General features: G+C 40.4%; 1 protein-coding gene across 1 annotated transcript in view; it reads right to left on the bottom strand.

Moving 5' to 3' along the window:
* ADAMTSL1 (ADAMTS like 1) overlaps positions 1-22,211 on the bottom strand; it is a 569,359-nt gene that overhangs the window by 16,249 nt on the left and 530,899 nt on the right. Inside the window, exons 23-26 of the mRNA XM_048504173.1 lie at positions 17,538-17,666; positions 13,536-13,715; positions 10,084-10,218; positions 997-1,197 (exon numbers count right to left, since the gene is read on the bottom strand). Of these exons, the coding sequence (XP_048360130.1) occupies positions 997-1,197; positions 10,084-10,218; positions 13,536-13,715; positions 17,538-17,666 (645 nt within the window). The remainder of the gene's footprint in view (positions 1-996; positions 1,198-10,083; positions 10,219-13,535; positions 13,716-17,537; positions 17,667-22,211) is intronic.

Here is a 22,211-nt window from a genome sequence, read left to right as displayed (position 1 = left end):
TTTAGTTTGGGAACATGCCCACTCGCCTCCTGGCGGGTTGGCACTAGATCACTAAGGAATATATTGAACAAAGTGGGGCCAATGTACAGCCTTGTTTGACCCCTGGTTGTGATGATTTTCTCAGAGCGGTCCCTTTGTTGCTGCCTTATTCTGCAGCTAGTGCAAGTGTGTAGCTGTTTTATACAGACCAGTAGTCTGGGGTCCATGTGTAATCATTGGACTCTCCACAGTAGGCTCTAGATATGGGAGTCAAATGCCCCTTTAAATCCACAGGAAGGCTGCAAACAGTTTACGGTTATTATGAGTTATACTTTTGTTAGCTAAGTGTGCTAAAACTGTTACATGATCCAGTGTTGATTTATTTTTAGTGAATCCAATTTGCTCCGGTCCTATTACTTCTGCTTGCTTGACCCAATCTTCCACTCTCCTAAGGAGTAGTTTTGCATATAGTTTGCCAATTACAGATAATAGGCTTATAGGGCGATAGTCACCAAGTAAACAAATCCTTCTTATGTTACACTCACAGGACTAATTTATAAGAGCATTCACAATACAGGAAGTATTCCTTAGAGGACAGTTTGTGGTACTATGTACATACACTTCAAAATGTTTAGCTTATTTGAATATGATAGGTATTTGATACTTACATGTCAATGCACCTCTATCAAGAATAGAACTGCAGAGATGGGCAAATATTTGAACAGTCTTTTGCAAAGGCATCTTTCATATGAAACTTAATTATTTAAAAATAAACCAGGTTCACAAGCAGCATTTACTTTGATGCAACTGCCTTATAGGTATCAGTGCATTGTGTCCTGTTCTTCACTCTTTGTGCAGCCAGTGTAAAAACTGTTGGTAAAATCCATGTCACTTTATGCTTAAAATTAGTGAATTCTGTCCCACATTAATTGAATAGATGAGTTTTAAATTTTGCAATCTGCAGCACAATGGTAGCATCTGAAATCCATTCCAAAAATCAAGAATTACCATTTTTACCTTGAATTATCAAGGAGGTTTTTTGCAGGAGCAAGCCCGCCTCATTTTGAGCCATGCAGCTGATTTCACCTTGATAATCATTGCTAATGTTCAGTATCTGAAGAATCTGACCAGCTGCTAGCACGTGGTGGGGCATATTGATGGGCTGACCAGCAAATAACCAAGTGATGTTTGGGGTTGGATGACCATCCACTGGGCAGCCTGAAAAATAAGACAGAGAAATCTATCAGATCCCAACCAACTGTGTAGCTAGCCATGAATTAGTTTTTAGGAAAAATGAAGGTTTGATGAACTATAAAATTCAGTTTGCATATACACTGTCCAAGAAGTGGCCACTGACAATAATTTTGTATGGTGATGGTCTGCTTTATTCAAGCTATCACATGTGCAAGCTTTGAGAACTTCTATTCCAGAGCCATCTGATGCCAGGAGTAAAAACTTTGCATGTGCTTGGATGGGTCCGCCTGGTAAACAGCGCAATGATGTTTCAGCTCAATACAGAAATATTTTGACAGCCTCTATGCAGGCCTATAATAGTTGATTTGAAATCTTATGCTATTTGGGATGCATATTGGAAAGAAAATGTCACTTTGAAAGAATAATGGGGAAAAGTGATACTACAGCACTCTTTCCCTCTCATTATTCTTTATAATCACCATTACAGAGCCACCATGTTGTAGTGGTTAGAATGATGAAGTAGGATCTGGCATATTAGGTTCAGATTCCCACTCCACCACGGAAGCTTGTTGAGTGGTCTTGGACTAGTCACTCTTTCTCAGCCCAACCTAACTCAACCTATATTCTGAAATAGTTAAATATTTTAATGACACCCCCCCCCCCCCAATATTAGGGGTTTTGTCAGGGGGAAAATCCCTTTTAAAGATTCTGGGTTTTTGTGGTCATTGAATCATATTCTAGTATTCACAGTATCTGTCAGTATAGGTCTTTTCTTACAACTGGGGCCTTCAGATATTATGCATCCAAACACCAAGACAGCCTTCATAATCAAAGCAATACTCAGTTTGATGAGTTTTAATGTGTTTCTGATGGTTTTTGTTATATTTAAATAAAATCACAAATGCAAATGGACTTTTTCTATTTCACAGAGAGCTGAGAACTCTATACAACAAGCACAACTGACAGATAAGATGGAAGTAGAGGAGGGCTGAGGTACTGAAGGCAGGTTCATTCATTGTCAGGGCGCTGGAATTACAGTGGAGCTCTGGCCTAGGTTGCCGTGTTTTTATTTATTTCCTAACGATGGGTATCACTAAATTTTAAAAATACAACTGAAACAACTCAACACACTAAAACAAGAGCAATCAAACACATCATCAGTATTCTAAAATAGTAATCAGCAAAACCAGCAGAATAAAATCAACATAAAAGAACAGATAAAAACAACCAGCATAAAAGCAAAGTGAGAACATGGCAAGGAGATAAAATGGAGTTTGGACTTGGCTTTTGAGTACCAGTAATACAGATGCTGGGTGAACTTTAAAAGGGAGGGCATTTCTTGTGTGGGTCACCTGCATTTAGAAGGCCCTTTCTCTAGTCACCACCAACCTCACTTTTGTGGGCAGGGGCTCTGAAAGCATTGCTTGGTATGAAGATCTTAGCTGGTGAACTGAACAGAAGAGGAGGTGGCATTCCTCCAGGTGATTGTCTTCCTAACTGCCTTTTAAAGCTATAAGGTGTGATTTTGTCCGTAATTAATTGAAGACCTCCCTGCTTCTCCACTGAAGAATATAACCACTGCTAAGCTCATACATATGTGGTTTAGTGGTGAGTTTTAGGCTTACTTTCCTTGTTAACTTGAGGCCTACACACATAAATGACTATACAAGATCCCGCAAATGGAATCCATCCTCTGCTTTTCACTATGTGTGTGGGGGTCTAATCTCATAGGAATTTGTGAATACACAGGAAAGGTTCTATATGCAGTGAGTGGGACAGTAATCATTCTCCTGGCCTGCCAGGCATATACTTGACCACTGTGGTTGTGTGTGAACTGGCCCTATGTGGGTTCCAATCATGTAGCTTGTTGGCATTACAGATGGAAACAGAATGTACACAGTGCATTCACTACAGCTGCAGATGTATACTAAAACATCTGTGCAGACTATCAAGCCAGAGGGGACATAGTTATGTTGATATAAAGATATGGAGGTTTATAAAACATGCAATTAACCCTGTCTCACCAAGTACTCTCCATAGATTAAAAGAAGAATGTGAAAAAATCAAGGAAAACAAGCAAAGCCAAAACCATCCAATGTTGGCTGGAGTCTTCAGCCAAATTTAGTTGGTTTCTTTTTATCTCCTATAAAGCTCTGGATTGCCAAATAAATGTACTCTTGTTCTTCTCATCACTGCATATTTTATTTGCATCATCTATTACTTCTTATTCCAAAAGCAATACATGAAATAGTAGCTGATGGGAATACTACATAGCCAATAACAGGGGGAAAATTAAAAAATAAAACCATGTTCTCACTAAGCGTGCTACCACTGAGTAATTGTACATGCTTCCTCTTTTAATGAAAAAAAATCTTACAATTTCCTATGAAATGACTATGTAGTATTTATTTCCCACTGGCATCTATTAAATTAAGCATCATTCACTCTTGACTGGTGACATATACTACATATTTCTTAGTGTATAAATATAATCTCTTACACACATTCTGCAGAAATAAAAATGTCACAAAAAGGATCCTGAAAACAGGCTTCTTTAATTTAGCTCACAGGAATAATATTAAAGCAGATTACTGACACAGTATTTATTCTGTGTTTCCAAACAGTCAAGCAATATGATCCTGTTATTGATATTATCAATGCTCAATGCATCTCAGATGAAAGAAAAAAGCCCAGCCTGCTGTCACAATCAAACCAGTGCTGGTTCCTGCATAGTCATTTCAGTAGTCCTTCCTTTTAATCCATCAACTTTGATTTTCAGGTCTGACACATACAATGGTTCTTAACTGGAAGAACAAACTTGAGGACAATATGCTGTAGTGATTCCAGTGTTGGACTAGGGAATGGGAGACTGGGCTTTGTATCACCGCTCTATTATGGCTACTCGCTGGGTAACTTTGGACCAGTCAGATGCTCAGCCTAACTCCCCTCCCAACCTTGTTATGGGTAAGGACCAAATGGAGGTAGGGAAAATGATATTGTAAAATGTTAGGGTACCCACTGGGGAGAAAAGTAGGTAATGAATATCTAAATAAATGAATAATTACCATCCAACTAACTATCACATTATAACTTTCACCCACTGACTGTGCAACCCTATGGCAGTTCCATCACTGAGAGTCATACCTGCTTTACCTATGTATCTGCATAAATGTGTCTCATATTCTATGATTGGCACTGGTTATTTACCGAGATATTTAGAAAGTTTAAACATTATTTTTTTTAAAAGAAGAGTGAAAGACTCACAGCTTCTCTGAAAATGTTCTTCTATCCTAACAACTTGATAAGACTTTCAGAGGCTATAGTAATTTCATTTACCTTTTTGCAAGATAAATTAAAGGTGAAGATAGTCCCCTGTGCAAGCATTACTGACCCATGAAATGACGTCACATTGCAAAGTTTACTTGAAAAATTATGTTTATGGGGTGATTGCCACTGTATTCCCCAGTCATCTACACTTTACACCCAGTAAGTTGGGTACTCATTTTACCAACCTTGGAAGAATGGAAGGCTGAGTCAACCCTGAGCTGGTTACCTGAAACTGATTTTGGGATTGAACTCAGGTTGTGAACAGAGCTTTGACTGCAGTGCTGCAGTTTACCACTCTGCATGACTCAAATATGGGAAGACATGGAAAGGAGCAGACTAGAAAAATCTATTTATAACTTTCAGTGATATGTAGTCTCTAAATACACGCAATTGGCAGGGGATAGGTGAGCATTCCAATTCATGAAGGAAAATTGTCAGGGTCAAAAGTATACTTGAGGGTCTCCCAACATTGCTATGCCATGAAAAATATTCATGCATTCTTCCCTCATGAACATAACTACTGTTTGACCAATGGCTTGTCTGCTCTGACCGACAATGGATTTTCAAGTTCTCAGGCTGAGGTCTTTCATATCACCTGACCCTTTTAACTGGAGATTCCGGGGGGCCTTCCACATGCAAACCAGATATTCTACCATGGAACCAGAGCCCCTGTATCTTGTACCATTAGAATATTCCCTAATTCCATGAGGATATTCCCTAGCAATACAGAATACAAGATCTAACCTGATAAAACAAGCTTAACTGGCTATAGAGAAACAAGCAATATGTAGCTCGATTGTTTCCCCTTCGCTTAGCAAGAATACTCAAAATAACTGGTTTTGGTGGGTTTTCTGGGCTGCGTGGCCGTAGTTTGGTCTGGTCTGGTCTGGTCTGTGTGGCTGTGGTCTGGTGGATCTTCAGAGGTGTATCACAGAGGGAAGTCTGTTACACACCTCTGTGATGCACCTCTGAATATGCCAGCCACAGATGCAGGCGAAACGTTAGGAACAAGATCCACCAGACCATGGCCACACAGCCCAGAAAACCCACCAGAACCAGTTGAATCCGGCCGTGAAAGCCTTTGACAATACACTCAAAATAACAGTCTGGAGCCTTACAGTGACAATCCTATGCAGAGTTACTCCTGCTGAAATCAACAGGTTTAAACTAGACAACTAGATAAACTGCAAAAACCTGTTCTATCTGCAGACTTTTTTTTTCCTGAATGAATTGGCCTACATCCACATGCACTGATATAACTCTTTGGAAGGAAGAGGTGATTGCACTCAGAAGAAGCATTCTCAAAGTCATATTCCTTGAACAATTAATTATTTTGTGGAAACGAAGAATGAAAAACAGATTCATTGGTCCATTCCTCCCTCTCTAATTCCTCACAAATCCCCAGTCTGTCTGTGTGTCCTTCTAAGAAGGTTTCCTAACAGTATATGAATATTAGAACCAAATAATCCAAGGACTTAAAAAAGGCAAGACGTACTCTAACTGTTCTGTCTCTTGAATCAACAGAGAAAGTAGCCTCTGCAGTCTCACTTCACAGCTATTGGGAATACAGTATCAAAACAGAAAGATGTGTGATCGCCACACCAAGCTTGCAAGTGCTGGAACTTAGGAAAACCTTGTGCTGACATGTGGACTGAGCAAATCAGATATGGATGTCATCAGGGGAGAAGACTATAAATATGAAACAGCAGGATTTCCTTTTTACAGTGGACTGTATTTCTCTGGTCATAAAAACACACACTTTACTGGCTAACTCTACTGTTATTGTTTCATATCTCCTATGAACAGAAGCTTTATTAGTTTTTAAAACAGTTCAAAGTGAAAGTCTGGGTCATAGTCTGGACATGAGTCAAGTGGTAAAGATAGGCTTTCATGCATCGGTAAGGAGAATATGGACCTCAAGGTGTTATCCTGCACAATCCAGAGCTGTCTTTAGGGGAATCTTATTTTCCTGCCAGCAGGATGCAGAATACATGTTTCAGTTCCATAAAGGAACCCTGCTCAATAATATTGCAGGTTTATAACTCGTATTAGTTTTGTTCAAGGATCCAAATTCAATCCCTGCACACTGAAGAGTTGAAAAAATAGTCTTTGAAATCTTCTGTCCATCAGAGCATTGAGCTAGAAGTGCCAATCAGCTGACTCAATGAGAAAAATGTTATGCTTCTACCCCTTTACCCCACTGCCTGTTTTTTTTACAATACACATCACTATCTCTCAGAAACCAAACCTTTCATTGATGACATGAAAGAATTACTGATTGCTGCTGTTTGGTATTTTTTACATGCATACTCAATTTGCAAGCTTGCATTAGGCTACTTTTATGTATCATTACCATTTTTAGAGACCACTGAAGGAGACTATTTAGTTGAAATGCGCTTGGCCTAAATGACTTATTTTATACATATGGGTGTGTAGTTCCCTCAAGCCGCAGCTGAGTTAGGGCCACCCAGTATGGTTTTCAAGGAAAGAGACTAACAGAGGTGGTTTGCCACTTCCTTCCTCTGCATGGCAACCCTTCATAAGAGAAGCCATGTTGGGTCAGACAAGTGGTTCATCTAGTGTACCATTCTGCTGCCAACAGTAGTCAGACATGGGGTCCACAAATAGACTCAGTAGACAAAACTCATAATCTGTTGACTGTTCCCAGCAACATCTGACAGAGATATTCTGCCTCTGAAACTGGAAATTTCATTCCACTATCACTACTAATAGTCAATGATCAACTTATCCTCCATACATTTTCCAACCATCTTTTAAATCCATGTAAGGTAATGATTATTACTATATCTTGTGGCAGTGAGTTCCACTAGCCAACTACTTTTTGTGTAAAGGCATATCTCCTTCTGTCATTATTAAATCAGCTGCAAATCAGATTCATAAGTTGATAGAATTTTTTAATCTTGACTTATTGGGAAGACACCAAAACAAAATGTCAACCCAGAAAAACCAGGTAAACAAGAAGGTTGACACAAAGTCTAGTACCAGACAATTTAAGGGTTAATACATTACAAATGATAAAAAGGTCAGAGATCAGAGTGAATCATAGCTTTATGGTGTGTATATCCAAATTCAGGAAGCAAAATGATGACCTTGCTTATTGAAATATTTGGACTAGTTATAACAAGCTGAAAAATTATTCTTGAAGTTCCTAATCTATTTCATTAATAAAGGGAGTTTATCTAGTTAATCTACTGTGGTGTAGTGGTTTAGGTGCTCTCTAATCTGGAGGACCGAGTTTGATTCTCCACTTTGCCACTTGAGCTGTGGAGTCTTTATCTGGTGAACCAGATTAGCTTGTGCACTCCAACACATGCCAGCTAGGTGACCTTGGGCTAGTCACTCTCTGAGCCCCACCCACCACACAGGGTGTTTGTTGGGGGGTGGGGGGGGGAGGGAAAGGAGATTGTAAGCCCTGTTGAGTCTACTTACAGGAGAGAAAGGGGGAATATAAATCCAAACTCTTCTTCTTCTTAATAAACTGGCCCTACTTCTTGTTCAGAGCTGTATTTGTAGTTTAAACAGCTTCCTTCCTTCCTTCCTTCCTTCCTTCCTTCCTTCCTTCCTTCCTTCCTTCCTTCCTTCCTTCCTTCCTTCCTTCCTTCCTTCCTTCCTTCCTTCCTTCCTTCCTTCCTTCCTTCCTTCCTTCCTTCCTTCCTTCCTTCCTTCCTTCCTTCCTTCCTTCCTTCCTTCCTTCCTTCCTTCCTAACTGTCCCAAAGGGAAAAGGGTAAAGAGAACATGGTAAATTCAAATAATAGGTAATAGGAAGGTGAGGCCAGCTAAATGGAAACCATTGTTATCCTCAACCATAGGCCTTGTGGAACATCTCAGTCTTAAAGTCCTGCAAAATTGTAACAGATCTTGTGGGGCCTGGGTCTCACTTAATAGAGAGTTCCACCAAGCCAGGTCTGGAACCAAGAAGACTGGCTGTAGTTGAAGGCAGTCAAACATTCTTTGGGCCAGGGACCACCAATAAGTTGTTCCCTGCTGAGCATAAAGTTCTTTGGGGAATGTATTGGGAGAGGCAGTCCCAGAGATATGAAGGTCTCAGACTGTTAAAGGCTTTATGGTGTGAATTTTAACAATTTGTGCCATTGAGGAACGTCTATTGGTTAAAGTACATTTAGTTTTAAAGAAAATATTTACCATGACTGTTATGTTTACTCAGAAGCATTTGGCAAAGCTATGTCAAATGCTCAGTCGCACAGTGGCCCCCAAATGTGATGTGAACAGATCTTCTAGCATTTCAGCTTGTTTGACCCAGTGTCTAATGTAAACGGATGCTCTTCAATATCATACCAAGAAACTACTTACAGATGTTTGGTAAACGCAAGAAATTCATAGTTCTTTAGCAATATAGGGATCCAGTGCTTTACACCTTCCTTTTAAAAATGCTTAAATCCTTAAAATGGTTCTTAGTAGTAGGTGCCAGAGATAGATTTACTGACTTTGATTAGATTCCCAACTATTTTAAGTGTTACCTATTCTCCAGTTTCTCTTAAAATTCAAGAACTTAAGATTCATTCCAAAGACTGCAGCATCTGTTCCTTTGGCTCCATTATAAATTTTGTCCAGGACATTATATACTCATATCTACACACACACATTCACATAGAGACAGTGCAAGAAAAATGAGTAAATAATGCAAAAGGACTTCTTCACAGTTTAGTATGGATAACCCTGGACATACACTTTATTTTCTGGAAATCACTACAGATCAGGAATTTCTAATGATTGGCAGAAATTACTGTGATGTGTAAAGAAGAAAAAGGTGGAGAGGGCTGGCTGCCTCTCAGTTCCATGGTGGTAAAACCCAGAAGTCTGCACCACCACAGAGCTGCACTGGCATCCAATTGGGCATTCCTGGTCTTGGGGGGTGGGGAAGGGCTGGGGCGTTTCACCCCCAATTTGCAAGCAGGTGCATCACAGCCCAGGGCTTTCAAGTGGCCTAAGTCCATTATGCCCTATGGAGGGCTTTCCAGCAATGTTTTTTTCCCCTGTCTTCCTGTGCTGTCAGAAAATCTTCCAGAGATGGTGGGACAATACTGTCCTCAGCCACCTGGGGCTGTGGATTGGGCTGCCCGGTGCTACTGGATTCGAATCTAACAAAACTCAGGCTAGTCTATCAGATACCAGTTTGTTGGTTGGGAAGAATATCTTCTCTCTGTTGCCATCTCTGTGGCTACACAGTCACAGGGAATAAGGCTGCTCAACAAAGTATGGTTCATAAATCATAAAACACAGTTAACACAAACTGTAGTTAAAAACTAACTACAAACCATTATCCTAGTTTAGTGCCAACAAACAAATGCATTCAGAATTCAGATAGCTAACCATGGTTTGATCAAACAGCATTTTTTTCATGATGCCTGAATACAGCTCAGGTCTTGCCAGTCCTGAGACTTCATAGTTGTCTAGTAGTCAGAAAATCTAATTTCACATACTCTTCCTCTTCTGTGCTAGAAAATTATCTGTCAACCATAGATAGTCCAAACTGCCTTAATTCAAACCAGAAGGTTCAAGGAGCATGTAGAAAGAATTCCAATTTAGAAACACAAACATACCTATGAGGATAGAACTCCCAGGACTGAGCACTTTTCTGGTTCCTGAAGGTGATGTTATCACAGAAGGAATGCCAGGCCCTGTGAGGGACAATGTGGCTGCCATGTCTTCTGATTGATTAGGCAGTTGTGGTGGATCTGGGAACACATTGAAAAGGCTAAAATACAATAAGAACATCTCTCAAATGACACGATTACATCCTGATGTAATTTAACACCATTCATTGTATTATTTGCTACCCTGGAATATAAGCTTATCAAACAAAGTAATATATTCTTTTTAGCTGGATATTGGAAACAGAAGCAATGGGGGAAAAACAGGAAAAATCTCTGTGTCTGATTTCCTGCATGACATATTTTTAAATCTTGCTCTGAAACCAAGTTGGATCCTTGGTAATAGGGAGGGGACACTGGGGAACATCTCTGCTGATTATGTAACATTGAAGGTGATCTTAACTACCTTCATGTGTGGCCAAGAGTGATCCTCTCAGTACTTAGATGTGGCTCACAACCTACAGATGCAAGTTGGATGTCCAATAGATGTAGGACCAGCCCACAAGTTTGGGTTGTATAATTTTGTCCTCTTTGTTTATTTGTTTCAATTATATTTGGGGCAGAGGTAGTTGTAAGTCACTCTAGGGCCTCAATGGGAAGAAAATTGGCATATAAATGTCCAAACAAATAAGTAAAATCCTTAACAGACTTGGATGTAATGGCCAAATTGAGACTTGCTGTTGGGTCTGAACTCATATGTTCTCTCCTCCTCCACGTCCCTTGCACTTCAAATTCCCAACCTTACTTTCAGAGTTGGGGAAAAACAACAGTATTCTGAATCAACAAACTGTGGTTTGCACTTGACCTAGAAAACTACGGTTTACCAGTGTGGATGTAATAGTAAACTGTAGTTTGCCTGAACCAGAGTATTAAGGGAGGAATGAAAGTGCATGAGGATGGGAGCAGGAGGCATACAAGTCTGTGACATGTTCCTGATCCACCAAGCCACGGTTTGGAGGACTGGAGTTGTTACATTTGAACTAAATCAGTGCTGTGCCACAGTATGAAGAAAAAATAGACCTATAATACACTGGTTAACCTATGGCACTTGATTAACCGGTGCAAATCAGCATCACATGGCATATTCATGGCTACAAAGCTTTTTTTAAAAAAAGGTTGAATCAAATATGTGGAATAATTCATTAGTAGGCATTAACAGTCTAGTGACAATACATCTCTGACTGCTAGATGCTGGAGAATAACATAAGGGGGTAGATTTGATTATTATTTTCAGGTATGTAAATCCTCTTTTCAATAGGCAGCATGCTGAGCTAGATATTTATTTATTTAAACATTTATATCCTGCCTTTCCTCTTGGCTGAAGGTGGCAAGATGAATTAGTCTGTCCAATGTGATAATTTCTAGTTGAGATTGCTGGAGATGGAACTAATTCAGAAACTTGTGAACTCTGAGAATCACAGTGCAATCCTAAACAGAGAAACACTTTTTAAAGTCCATGGACATCAATGGGCTTAGAACAGTGAAGCTATTTATGACTCTGCTAATATCAAATCAGCTGAAGAATTTGTTTACATGCTAATTCATCAGTCAATGATGTCTAGTGTGATTGGACTGTTGCAGATAAAATATGACACAAATGCCAGTCTGCCTAACATAATGGCTTTCAATGGAGTCATCCCCTCCAGTTATTCAGAATACGGCATTCATTGATCTCAAACATCTGAGAAATGTTTACTTGAAAAGACATGATACCACCCGCAAGAAGACTGGAGGGGGGAATTCCTGAGGGGGGTGGGGGGTTGGCCTGCTTTGACCTGCTTGAGTCAGCAGAGATTAAGAATCAGCACGGTATCAAGCCCTGAAAAATGAGCTCTGCCAAGGGTACTTAACATATGATTTGGGAGGCAAAATAATATACACAGAATGTGCACACTTCATTAGCAAATCTACAGTAGCATTTGCTCAACCCAGCCCATCTTTCATCTCTCAGGCAGCAGCGAGTGAAATGGCACAAATGTGTATTAGGGAGGCAAATCCATCAGCAAGCACCATAAATCAGCTTTAGGAACACCTTTCTACCCATGTTTCAGCCTATCAATGTCTTTCGAAGTCACCCTGCTAGCCTCACACTGCTTGCTATTATGAAACCCAAGACAAGGTAAACTTTACCCTTCGATGAACTGGTTATGGGGATTTTTTTTTTTAAAAAATAAAGGTGAATAGGCTTATGCATCTGTCAGTGAGGTGTGAAATTGGTCAGTGTCACTTTTGTGATTTACCACAGGCCTCACTTCTCCCAGATTGGAGTGTGACAGAGAAAGGAGGAAATTGCCTTCATTTCAGAAAGCTGAAGCCTGTCTTTAGCCAGTATGAAAAGCTGAGGTAAAATTCGTAAATCCATTGACACTCTCCAGAGTCTCCAGCTTAGTGAAAATGAGTGCAAGGATGCCATTTCAGTAAGAGATTCCTACAAGAGACGGGAGAGATTTTCAGAACAGTTAGAAAGGCCTGCTTTTCGGTGTATTCAGTATTAAATTAAAAAGGGTATTCTTTGGGGTGATTCTTTTGAATATAGAGAGCCCCATTTTAAACCTGTCAAAGTCACCCCGTTAAAGCAAAGGGATCTGTGAATTGGCATTCATTCTGAATGGACACACATTTCTATTGCCATCACCACGCAGGATGTTACACCTAGCATATTGTCTAGAAAAGAACAGCACCTCTAACGAATAACAAAATGTGGTAAGAAAGACAGGAAGCAGAGAAGCCATAAGTTCCCCTTTCTGCCTTAGCAGCTCTTTCAAGTGGTAATGTTTAAGCACCCAAGTGTGGTTTGAGCCTCAAGACTACTAATACGTTTCTGTGGCAATGTGCAGTTCAAAAAATCTAGGAAAATGTAATTGCAGAGATTCATCACATGTTAAAACCCCAGCTTCCTAAGTATCCTAAAGTTATTTTTTAGGCCTGTTTTCTGATTATTGCAAAAAGTAAAATTTGGATATCATTTTGGACCTCATCCTGGCAGCAAAAATTTTCATTGCAAAAAAAAATGGAAACTGGGGACCAAATTGAATATAAGAACTGGGTTCAATAAAATCTGTCAGATTGCTTAATTGTGGATGTTGTGACCATAGATTGTATATTTAAAAGATGGCAGAGGACAAAAACCTTATTTTTGACAATATGACAAGCTTTTTTTTTTGGTTTACTGGCAGCAAAATTTAGATTTAAATATGTTTACTGTTACTCTTTGTGATAAGAAAGCATAAGTGACATAATGACATTCCTTTATTTCTATAGATATTTTTATGTCAGATTTTTCAATTTGTTCATTAAATATTTATAAATATAAAACAAATAAAAATTGCAACTGAAATATGTTGGGGGAAACAAACAAGGTTTCTTAACTCTCTAAAGCTCAATGGAAAATTTTCACTTACCCAGCACCTGTAGCTGTGTGCTTTCAGTAGTCTCCCCGCGGATGTTGGCTGCCTTGCACGAGTATAGTCCTTGATCGGAGAAAGAGACGTTTGCAATCAGCAATGACCCATCATGCAGATGATGACCAGGGGCAAGTTTGATCTTATTCCTGAACCAGGTGAGTTCCGCTTCAGGTACACCTAGTAAGACAATACACCCAAAAAATAAATCTGAGAAAGCAAGAAGTCATTGTGTACATCCTAAAAAGGTGCTGTGAAGAAAAACGGAAGTAGTCTCTATTTTTGGAGTTTTTTGTCCCAAACAAGCCATATTTGTTTACAGCTCAGAAAATCCATAGCTTGCAGTACATTACAAGCACATTTATTAAGGTATTCTTGAATTTTTCAGAGGAATCTGATATTCAGAAAAGAAAGTTTTTTACAGCCTATCTCACCTCTGCTACAATCCTAAGGACACTTTCCTGGAAGTAAGCCCCATTGAATAACACAGGACTTACTACCAAGCAGACCTGCTTAGGATTGCTGCTCTCTGAATGGCTTACATATTTAAAATATTTAAAATGTACTGTGGACTAAAGGAATTGTTGCTGGATGAATGCAAAAGGAATTGATAGAGGAATTGTTGCTTGATGAGGAAGAGGGAAAGATCTTGTTCTGCCCGGAGAACGTGCCAATAATCAGGTCTGCTTTAGCCACCTTATGAATAACATGCAAAACTTTAAGAGCAAGACAGCATTGAAGACATTTATATCTTCTTCTGCAAGCTCAGACAGGGTTCAGGGCACATTCAGGAATGATTCAGTCCAAAGCAATCCTACCACAGAAAAGTTCTCTTTGGAAACAGACATTTCTGAGGCCCAACAGCTCTGCCATTTTCCAGTGATTAATACAAATCACATCACTCCATTATATTCACATTTCTTCACTGCAGCTGGCTATAACCATCTCATGTGAAATCAAACCCTAAAGTCATGATTCTGACCTACGATTTCACAAACAACAAAGGGGATTTTGTTTGAATAAAATGAAAAGGTTCATGATCTGATCTGGTGCAATCCCTGTACCTGCATTTGATACAGAATACATCCCAAGATTTCAGTCCTTTTCTGACTTTGATCACCTGCACAAAAGAGAATTTTTCTCTCGTTTTTAACTACAATGCAAACAGTGAAGAATCAAAACCAAATGTTCCATCTGCATGGAAGAAGAAAGACCAGCAGGGTACATGGCAACTAGCAGCCACTAGGCCTTCTTGTAATCCTTCTCATGTGAACTTTATTCCAACAAAATGGGTAATGAAACCGAGATCAGAGTGAGCTAGCAAGAATGCCAAAACATCAATTTAACAGGTGCAGATGTGAGAAAAGTCACTGTTTTGTCCCTTCATCAGTAGGGGGAGCAAGAGCATTTCTTCAATTCTAGCTCTTGCTCTCATTGTGCATTTGTCTCCCGCAGAATGGGGTATAAAATATGAAGCAGTAGGCACTGGAAGAGAGACAAAGATCAGGAAGGGAAGAGTTGAGAGAAGCCTCAGTAACTTTCATGGCAGGATATCATGCTGCCACTTCACGTGTACTTCTGAAAGAAAGTGTGGATAAAAAGTAAGGACAGATCCCCAACTGAAGCAAGAGTACAAGATCTCCTGAAGCCTGCTGGCTTCTTGCTCTAACCTTTCACTCTAAAGGCACCTGTGGAAGTAGTTTTCTTCTGTATTTCACAATGAACAATTGGTGGAATATGTTATACGTCAAGTAGAGAGATATTATTTCCCAGCCATTATTTTGCCCCACACATATGATTTCATTCCATTTCTAGCTTGTTCTTTCTGCCAGAGATCTCGAGCCAATTTCCTCATGGTTTGTTTTAAAGTTGCAGCTGTGGGTTGTGAAATTCCTGATGATTGGGGGTGCAACCTGGGGAGGGTCCTCATCAGAGTACAATGCTACAGAGTCCACCCTCCAAAACAGCCATTTTCTCCAGGGGAACTAGATCAGCTGTAATTCCAGGAGATCTCCAGGCCCCACTTTGAGGTTGGCAACCTTATTCCTTTCCAGTCTCCCACTTAAGTAGTCACTTGGGGTCCAAAGTGAAGCTGAATCATCTGGTCTTAAGGAAGAGGAATTTTGAATTCCAAAAGAAACGAAGGAAAAGCGAGAAACAGGTTCAGCCCAGCGATCCCCCTGCAAGTGAGCAGAGAGAGAAGCAAATCCCTGCATTTCCAAAAGGAGTTGCAGTTGAACCTTTGATGGAGCCGGCTGCTTCTGTCACTCTCTGGACCTGGCAGCAGACTTATGTGGCAGAATACTGATGTGGATGAATGGAAGAATGTAGCTTTCCCCTCAAATTACCCTATGTTAATAATCTTCATTAGTGGAAAACTTTACACAGCATGTGAAAAAGCTAGGGTATAATGTTTCTTCCTAAAGCATTAAATGTTTATTTGTAGAGAGGGTTTTTTTAAAAACATATGGGAGCATTCACAAGGTGACTCTCACCATCTACAGGCTGAAGTAACCTAGCCTGTTTTACCACTCGATCTTTCTCTCCAATGCAGTGTTGCTCAGCATAGTTTAACTACTGGGGACATGGAATTTTTTTCAAGCTTCCCTCAGTCAACACACTGAATACAACACATTTTTAGTCTTCTTTGACAACACTGGTGCTGTTTCACATAATATTTTTTGCAGTGATCCATAGATTGTCATGAGGAATTTGGTCTTGTGTAAAGGTCAACCATGGGTCACTGAATTCTCCTCCCTTGCTCTAGATGTGGTCCATTTGACTTTAGTTGCTGAGCATGGTGGTGGCTGCTTAAGGGGCCACAGGTGATTTCCCAAAGAGGACAAGGAGAAAAATAAAACCCTGACTGTTCTTCTTTTCTGAAAGTAATTACCAGCTAGCATTTCCAGTTAAATTCTTCAGAAAAGCCCATATCCACAGGAAAGAAGAACACTAAGTCCACACTGAATACATTTAAGTTTCTCTTCATATTATAGTGCCACATGGCATGTGATATTGCAGGTACTTTCAGGGTCTTAAGAAGAGATGAGGCTTGAAGCATTTTCACTGTAAGTGCTGGGAAGAGCAATACAGTAATTAATCCATCTTGCTGTTTTGTTACAAATGGCAACAGTACCTCCTTCATGTCACTAGAATAGTGTTACAGGCACTTGATAACATTTTATGACAGAGCAAAATGCAACGTCTATGCCTACCATAGCCTCCAATATGGGGCTGGAGAGTGTTATGAGGGAAGGAATAGAAAGGCAAGAGGCTGGAAATGGAAAGATCCATACAAAGCAAATATGATGAAGAAAGGTATACTTCCATGCAGGAGGAAGATAACATGATTTCTATTTTTGTCACTCATGGAAGTAGATGTGTTCCCCTCTATGAGTTCCCCCTTGTTTTCCCCACATTGGACTTAATTACACCACTGAAAATAATATACAAATGCATGAAGCTTCCTTATATTAAGTATGACCTAGCAGTGGCTCTCCAGAATCTTATGCAAAGGTCTTTTATATCACCTACTACTTGATCTCTCAACTGAAGATGTAGCTACTGAACATGGGACTTTTTGCAGGCAAAGCAGATGTTCAGCCATTGAGCTTTGAATATATTTCATGTGTTGTCTCTCTACCACTCTGCCAGTTCCTTTGAGGTATGTTTAAAAAAAACTCAGAGAATGGGCTTCCTCACCATAGAGCACTACAGAGCTGGTTATGTTCATAAGTCTACTAGATTTTCTATTTTATAACACTGAATGCTTGTGTACCCATAATAGAGAGGACGTATTTATTGAAACAACACATATTAGAATTTCCTTCAATTTCATTTTCAGTGGAAATCAGAATAAAAAATTGCAGGCTGTTTTTAAAATCAAGTAGCAATGTTTGTTATTGTGCTGGGGCATTGGGGCACTTTTTGACTGAGGCAATGTAGCCTAAATATAGCAAATATGTTATCACAATTTGAAATATAGTGAATGACCTTCCTTACCTGCAACCTGGCAGCTAATGGTCACATTTGCTCCAGGGATTGTTTTCACTATACCTCCAATATCAACAGTGATGGCGAATGAATCTTTGTTGATTAGGGTGGCTCTTGATGTTTTAATCAATGGTTTCCCTGAAAGCACAAAACATTACAGATTAGCAAGATGATAAGGCAATCATTACATATCCAGTTTTTGTCCTGCCATTAAAAAATAGTTCATGGAATTAGTGTTGTTACACTTCCTCCTCTGATCCTCTCTAATTAGGATACAACTTCCAGAGGTTTCTTTCATAAAACAAAGCATCTTACTGAAGAGATACATGTACATTCTTTAGGTTGGTCTTATTATGACCATATTCCTGGACCATTTCAACAATTCCTTGCACTGGGAGCTAGGAGGTATGGATCATGGAGTCAGTCAAATAATGAGATTTGTTTTTGTATTATTTGGGGGATGGGTGGTGTCAGGGCAACACCAGCAGAAATCCTTGTTTGAGGGCCTGAGCATGGTTCTTGTTGGCCATGGTAGCCACTCCAGGTGTTTCTCCCCAGGCTGTGGCACTAGAATTGAAGAAGTGGATTCCTGGGCAGTAAATGAAACTTAACATTGGAAGGTTACAAAGTTGATGCAGAAAAGGATACAAAGTTGCTGCAGCCAGGATGTTAACAGGAAATGACCAGATAGACCATATCACTCCAGACTTGGTTTACTTATACTGCTTCCCCTTTTTTTTGCAGGCACTGGTGTTGACCTTTAAGCTCTACATTGTTTGGGACCAGCACGCTTTACTGAGTGCCTACTGTCCCCAATGAACTTACTTGGCTACTGTGGACATATTCTGGAGTCTGCCATGGATGCCTCCACCTTCGGAAGTTAGACAGGTGGCAACCAAGAGACAACCTCATTCATGGCACCAAAATTATGAAAATTCCTTCCCAGGAATATTTGCCTGTCCTCTTCTATCACTGTCTTCTGCCAATAAGCGAAGACTTTTAATTTCATCTGGTGTTCCGTCAATGATCCCTCCTTCCTGCCATATGTTTTAAACATGGAGTTTCATGCATGTATTTTAGTTTAGTTTTGAATTGGCTTCATGACATATGCTTATAATGTTTTATTTTTAATTGTCAGCTACCCTGGTGGGCCTGACTAGGAAAAAGGCAGGATATAAATGTTCTAAAAAAATAAACAAAAACATGTTAATGTTACATGATGCTGGGGAAAAAACTAGAAAAATGCTAGTTCTAAAAAGACTTCTCTAGCTCATGTTATCTCCTTGTGCAGACTAGTTCTGAAGGTATTAATGTGAGGAAGATTCTGAATGTTGGCTGGCTGAATGCATAACTTCTCCCATAAGCGAGTTTGTTCAGGGGCCAGTAGAAAAAGAAATAGATGTTGTCATGCGATTCTGTGGGCTCAAGCCCAAGACAGGAGTCTAAAATGCCTATGAATTAATCTAGCTATAAATCTACAGAGGCAGTAAGAGGAAAAGAACTGGCTTGGAGAGGATGGGTGGAAGTTAATAGAGACGAGGAAGAATTATGGATAGTTGGCGGCCCCAGCTAAAAGTGTGGAAATCTGGTTTTGTTCCTCTCCTTCCTCCCTACCTCCCAACTTTCAATTGCCTCTAATTAAAAAACATAAACTGTCATGACAGCTAAAACACACTCTTGCATAATTGGCAGCATATTAATCCACACATTTCAGAAATAACCCACCAAGGACTGCTGTTGGGCAGCTTCTGTTTATTTCAGTGGGGCTTTTACAGGCTGTACCCATGGATCTTTTAAAACCCGGAGAGCTTTGCAGCTACAAATGTCATTCACTCAGTTGTGAAAAGTTCACAGAGTTCTGAAGTTTTACAGGGCACTCCTAAATCAGAGGGGAGGAAAGAGAGATCTTAAATATCAGTTTGTGTTTTAATTTCACAGTTTTGCGCCCCTTTTTTCTTTTCTGATGTTGTTGTTAGGGTTGGAGATTCGGCCAGTCCAAATCCGAATTTTTACCGAATCTGCACTGATTCGGACGGATTCGGACGAGGAGGGGCCGAATCTGAACTGTCCGAATCCTAACAGATCCGAATCCATGGGATTCGGATCCTGCTTTCCGAAATACGTTTTATTTTTTGGGGTTTTTTCACGTTTCGGCCTGCAGGGGGCGCATTTTTAAACATATCAGCACCAAAATTTCAGGGTATCATCAAGGAGACTGTCCTTATGATACCACTCCAAGTTGGTGAGGTTTGGTTTAAGGGGCCAAAGTTATGGACCCCAAAGGGAGATAATCCCTATCTCCCATTCTTTCCAGTGAGACTAAGGAGATGAGGGGCTACCTTTTCCGGGGGTCCCATAACTTTGGCTGAAGATAAACTGCACAAACGGAGGGCATCATCAGGACAGTCTCCTGATGATACACTGAAAATATTTCGGCTCTTTATCTACAAATGCACCCTGCAGGCACCCCATAAATTTGCACAAGATTCTTTTGTTCTGCAGTGACAGCTGCATTGCTGTCAATAGGGAAATTCTGATAGAGGGCTGTGGGTGCACATTTTTCATGGTAAACCCACAAAACTTTCAGGGTATCTTCAGGAGAGTCTCTGGATGACTTCATCAGGTTTGGGGAACTTTAGCACCGGGGGGCAGTGGGAGATGGATTTCACCGCTTTTAGGTCCCATGATTAAAACCCTGAGCAAAATTCCCCAAACTGGATGAATCAAAATACCTAATTACCCTGAAAGACTTTAATGACCAACACTATTCAAATGTGCACCTCTGGCCCTCTATAAAATTCCCCATTGACAACAATATATAGAATCACTGCAGAGCTAAATGTGAAGCAAGCTAAGAATTACCTGCAGGGAGCGCATTTTTGAGATAATATCGGCGCAAATTATCAGAGGTATCATCAGCAGGTGACTGTCCCGATGTGTTGCCCACCAAGTTTGTTGCAGTTTGGTTCAGGTATGGACCCTCAAAGTTGCAACTATCCCACATTGTTTCCAGTGGTAGCTGATGGGGATGGGGGCTACACCTTTGAGTCCATAACTTTGGCCCCTGAACCAAACTGCCGCAAACCTGAGGGGTATCATCGGGACAGTCTCGATATTACCTAATTCAGTATCACTAGCTTTAAAATGCTGGAACTGCGTGTTTCACTGTTCACTCACTCCAGCGAGGCTTCGTATTCGCAGGAAGCGATTGAAACATGAAGCGAATTTTTTTTAAAGCTGAAGTGGCGCAGAACTTCAGGGTATCATCAGGAGACTGTCCTGATGACACCCCAAGTTTGAATACCCAGTTTGGTTCCGGGGGGGGGCAAGAGGAACCATGGACCCTCGAAATCTATCCCCATTGTTCAATGAGGCCAGGAGATGGTGGCTACCATTTTGAGGTCCATAACATTTTCGGCAGAAGCTGCACCAAGCTTGGGGTGTCTCATCAGGACAGTCTCCTGATATTCTTATTTGATGCTGATATGTCTAAAATGCGCCCCTGCAGGCTACTAAATTGCCGAAGATTTGTTTTCTGCGTGACTTCTGCATTGCTGTCAATGAAATTTCTGGTGGAGGGCTGTGGTGCACATTTATCAAGGTACCAGTCACAAAAGATGTTCAGGGGTATCTTCAGGAAGTCTTTGGATGACACCATCCAGGTTTGAGGAACTTTGCTTATGGGGCAGTGGGAGATGGACCCTACCGCCAGCACATTGAGACGCGAAGCAGCGGTCGCAAACCTGGATGATTGATATGAACTCTCCTGAAGAACCTGAAAGTTTTAATGAGTTCACCATGAAATAATGCCTCCCTCTAATTCCATTAGCTAATGGAAACCAACCAACCACTACAAACGCACAGAATCTGGGAAATTGTTTGGGTGACTATGAGAGTGCAGTTTAGAGCTGCTATGCCAAATTTCAGGGTATCATACAAGTACTGTCCCTATGATGCTCCACAAGTTTACGGTGAAGTTTGGTTCAGGGTTCAAAGTTATGGACCTTAAAGTGTAGCCCCGATTTCCTGTTAGCTTCCATTGGAAACAATGGGGGGATGAGGCACCTTTTGAGGTCAATAACTTTGCCCCTGAACCAAACTGCACCAAACTTGGGAGAATCATCAGGACAGTCTCAAGATGATATCCTGAAAGTTTAGTGCTGCTAGCTTTAAAGTGCCTGCAAAGGCCAAAACGTGTAAAAACACCAAAATTCAAAAAAATAATAAAGCGGACCGAATTTTTTCGGATTTGCGAATTTCAGAATATCCGAATCGGCTATGATTCGGATTCGGGCATACAAATCATTTTATGCCCCAAAATACCCAAATCCGAATTTTACCGAATTTTTTTAGTATTGACCAACCCTAGTTGTTGTTCCTAGATTAAATATGTCAGCTGCTCAGCCTATAAAAAGTAGTAAATGACTCCAAAAATGGAACCATATTTTCTCCTTGGGTCTCCATGTGCCACGTTAATCAAAGAGGCTGTTTGTTTCAATATGACTGAACAAAGATTACCCACTTCCTCTGAAGAGAAGTTCAGACCTCTCTGTTTTAAACTGTTATCTCATCCGTACAGTTGGTGTCCAGATTCAAAGCTGCTGAGTGGCTAGGCACCTTCAACTCCTGCTTGATAAATGGGATATTCCTGAGCCTCCCCCAAAATAGCTTTGTCTCTAGAAC

This window comes from Sphaerodactylus townsendi, linkage group LG07 (genome assembly GCF_021028975.2).
Source record: "Sphaerodactylus townsendi isolate TG3544 linkage group LG07, MPM_Stown_v2.3, whole genome shotgun sequence".
In the NCBI taxonomy this organism is placed as follows: Eukaryota; Metazoa; Chordata; class Lepidosauria; order Squamata; family Sphaerodactylidae; genus Sphaerodactylus; species Sphaerodactylus townsendi.
The sequence above is the reverse complement of the archived record's forward strand: the minus strand, read 5'-3'. Positions and strand labels throughout refer to the sequence as shown.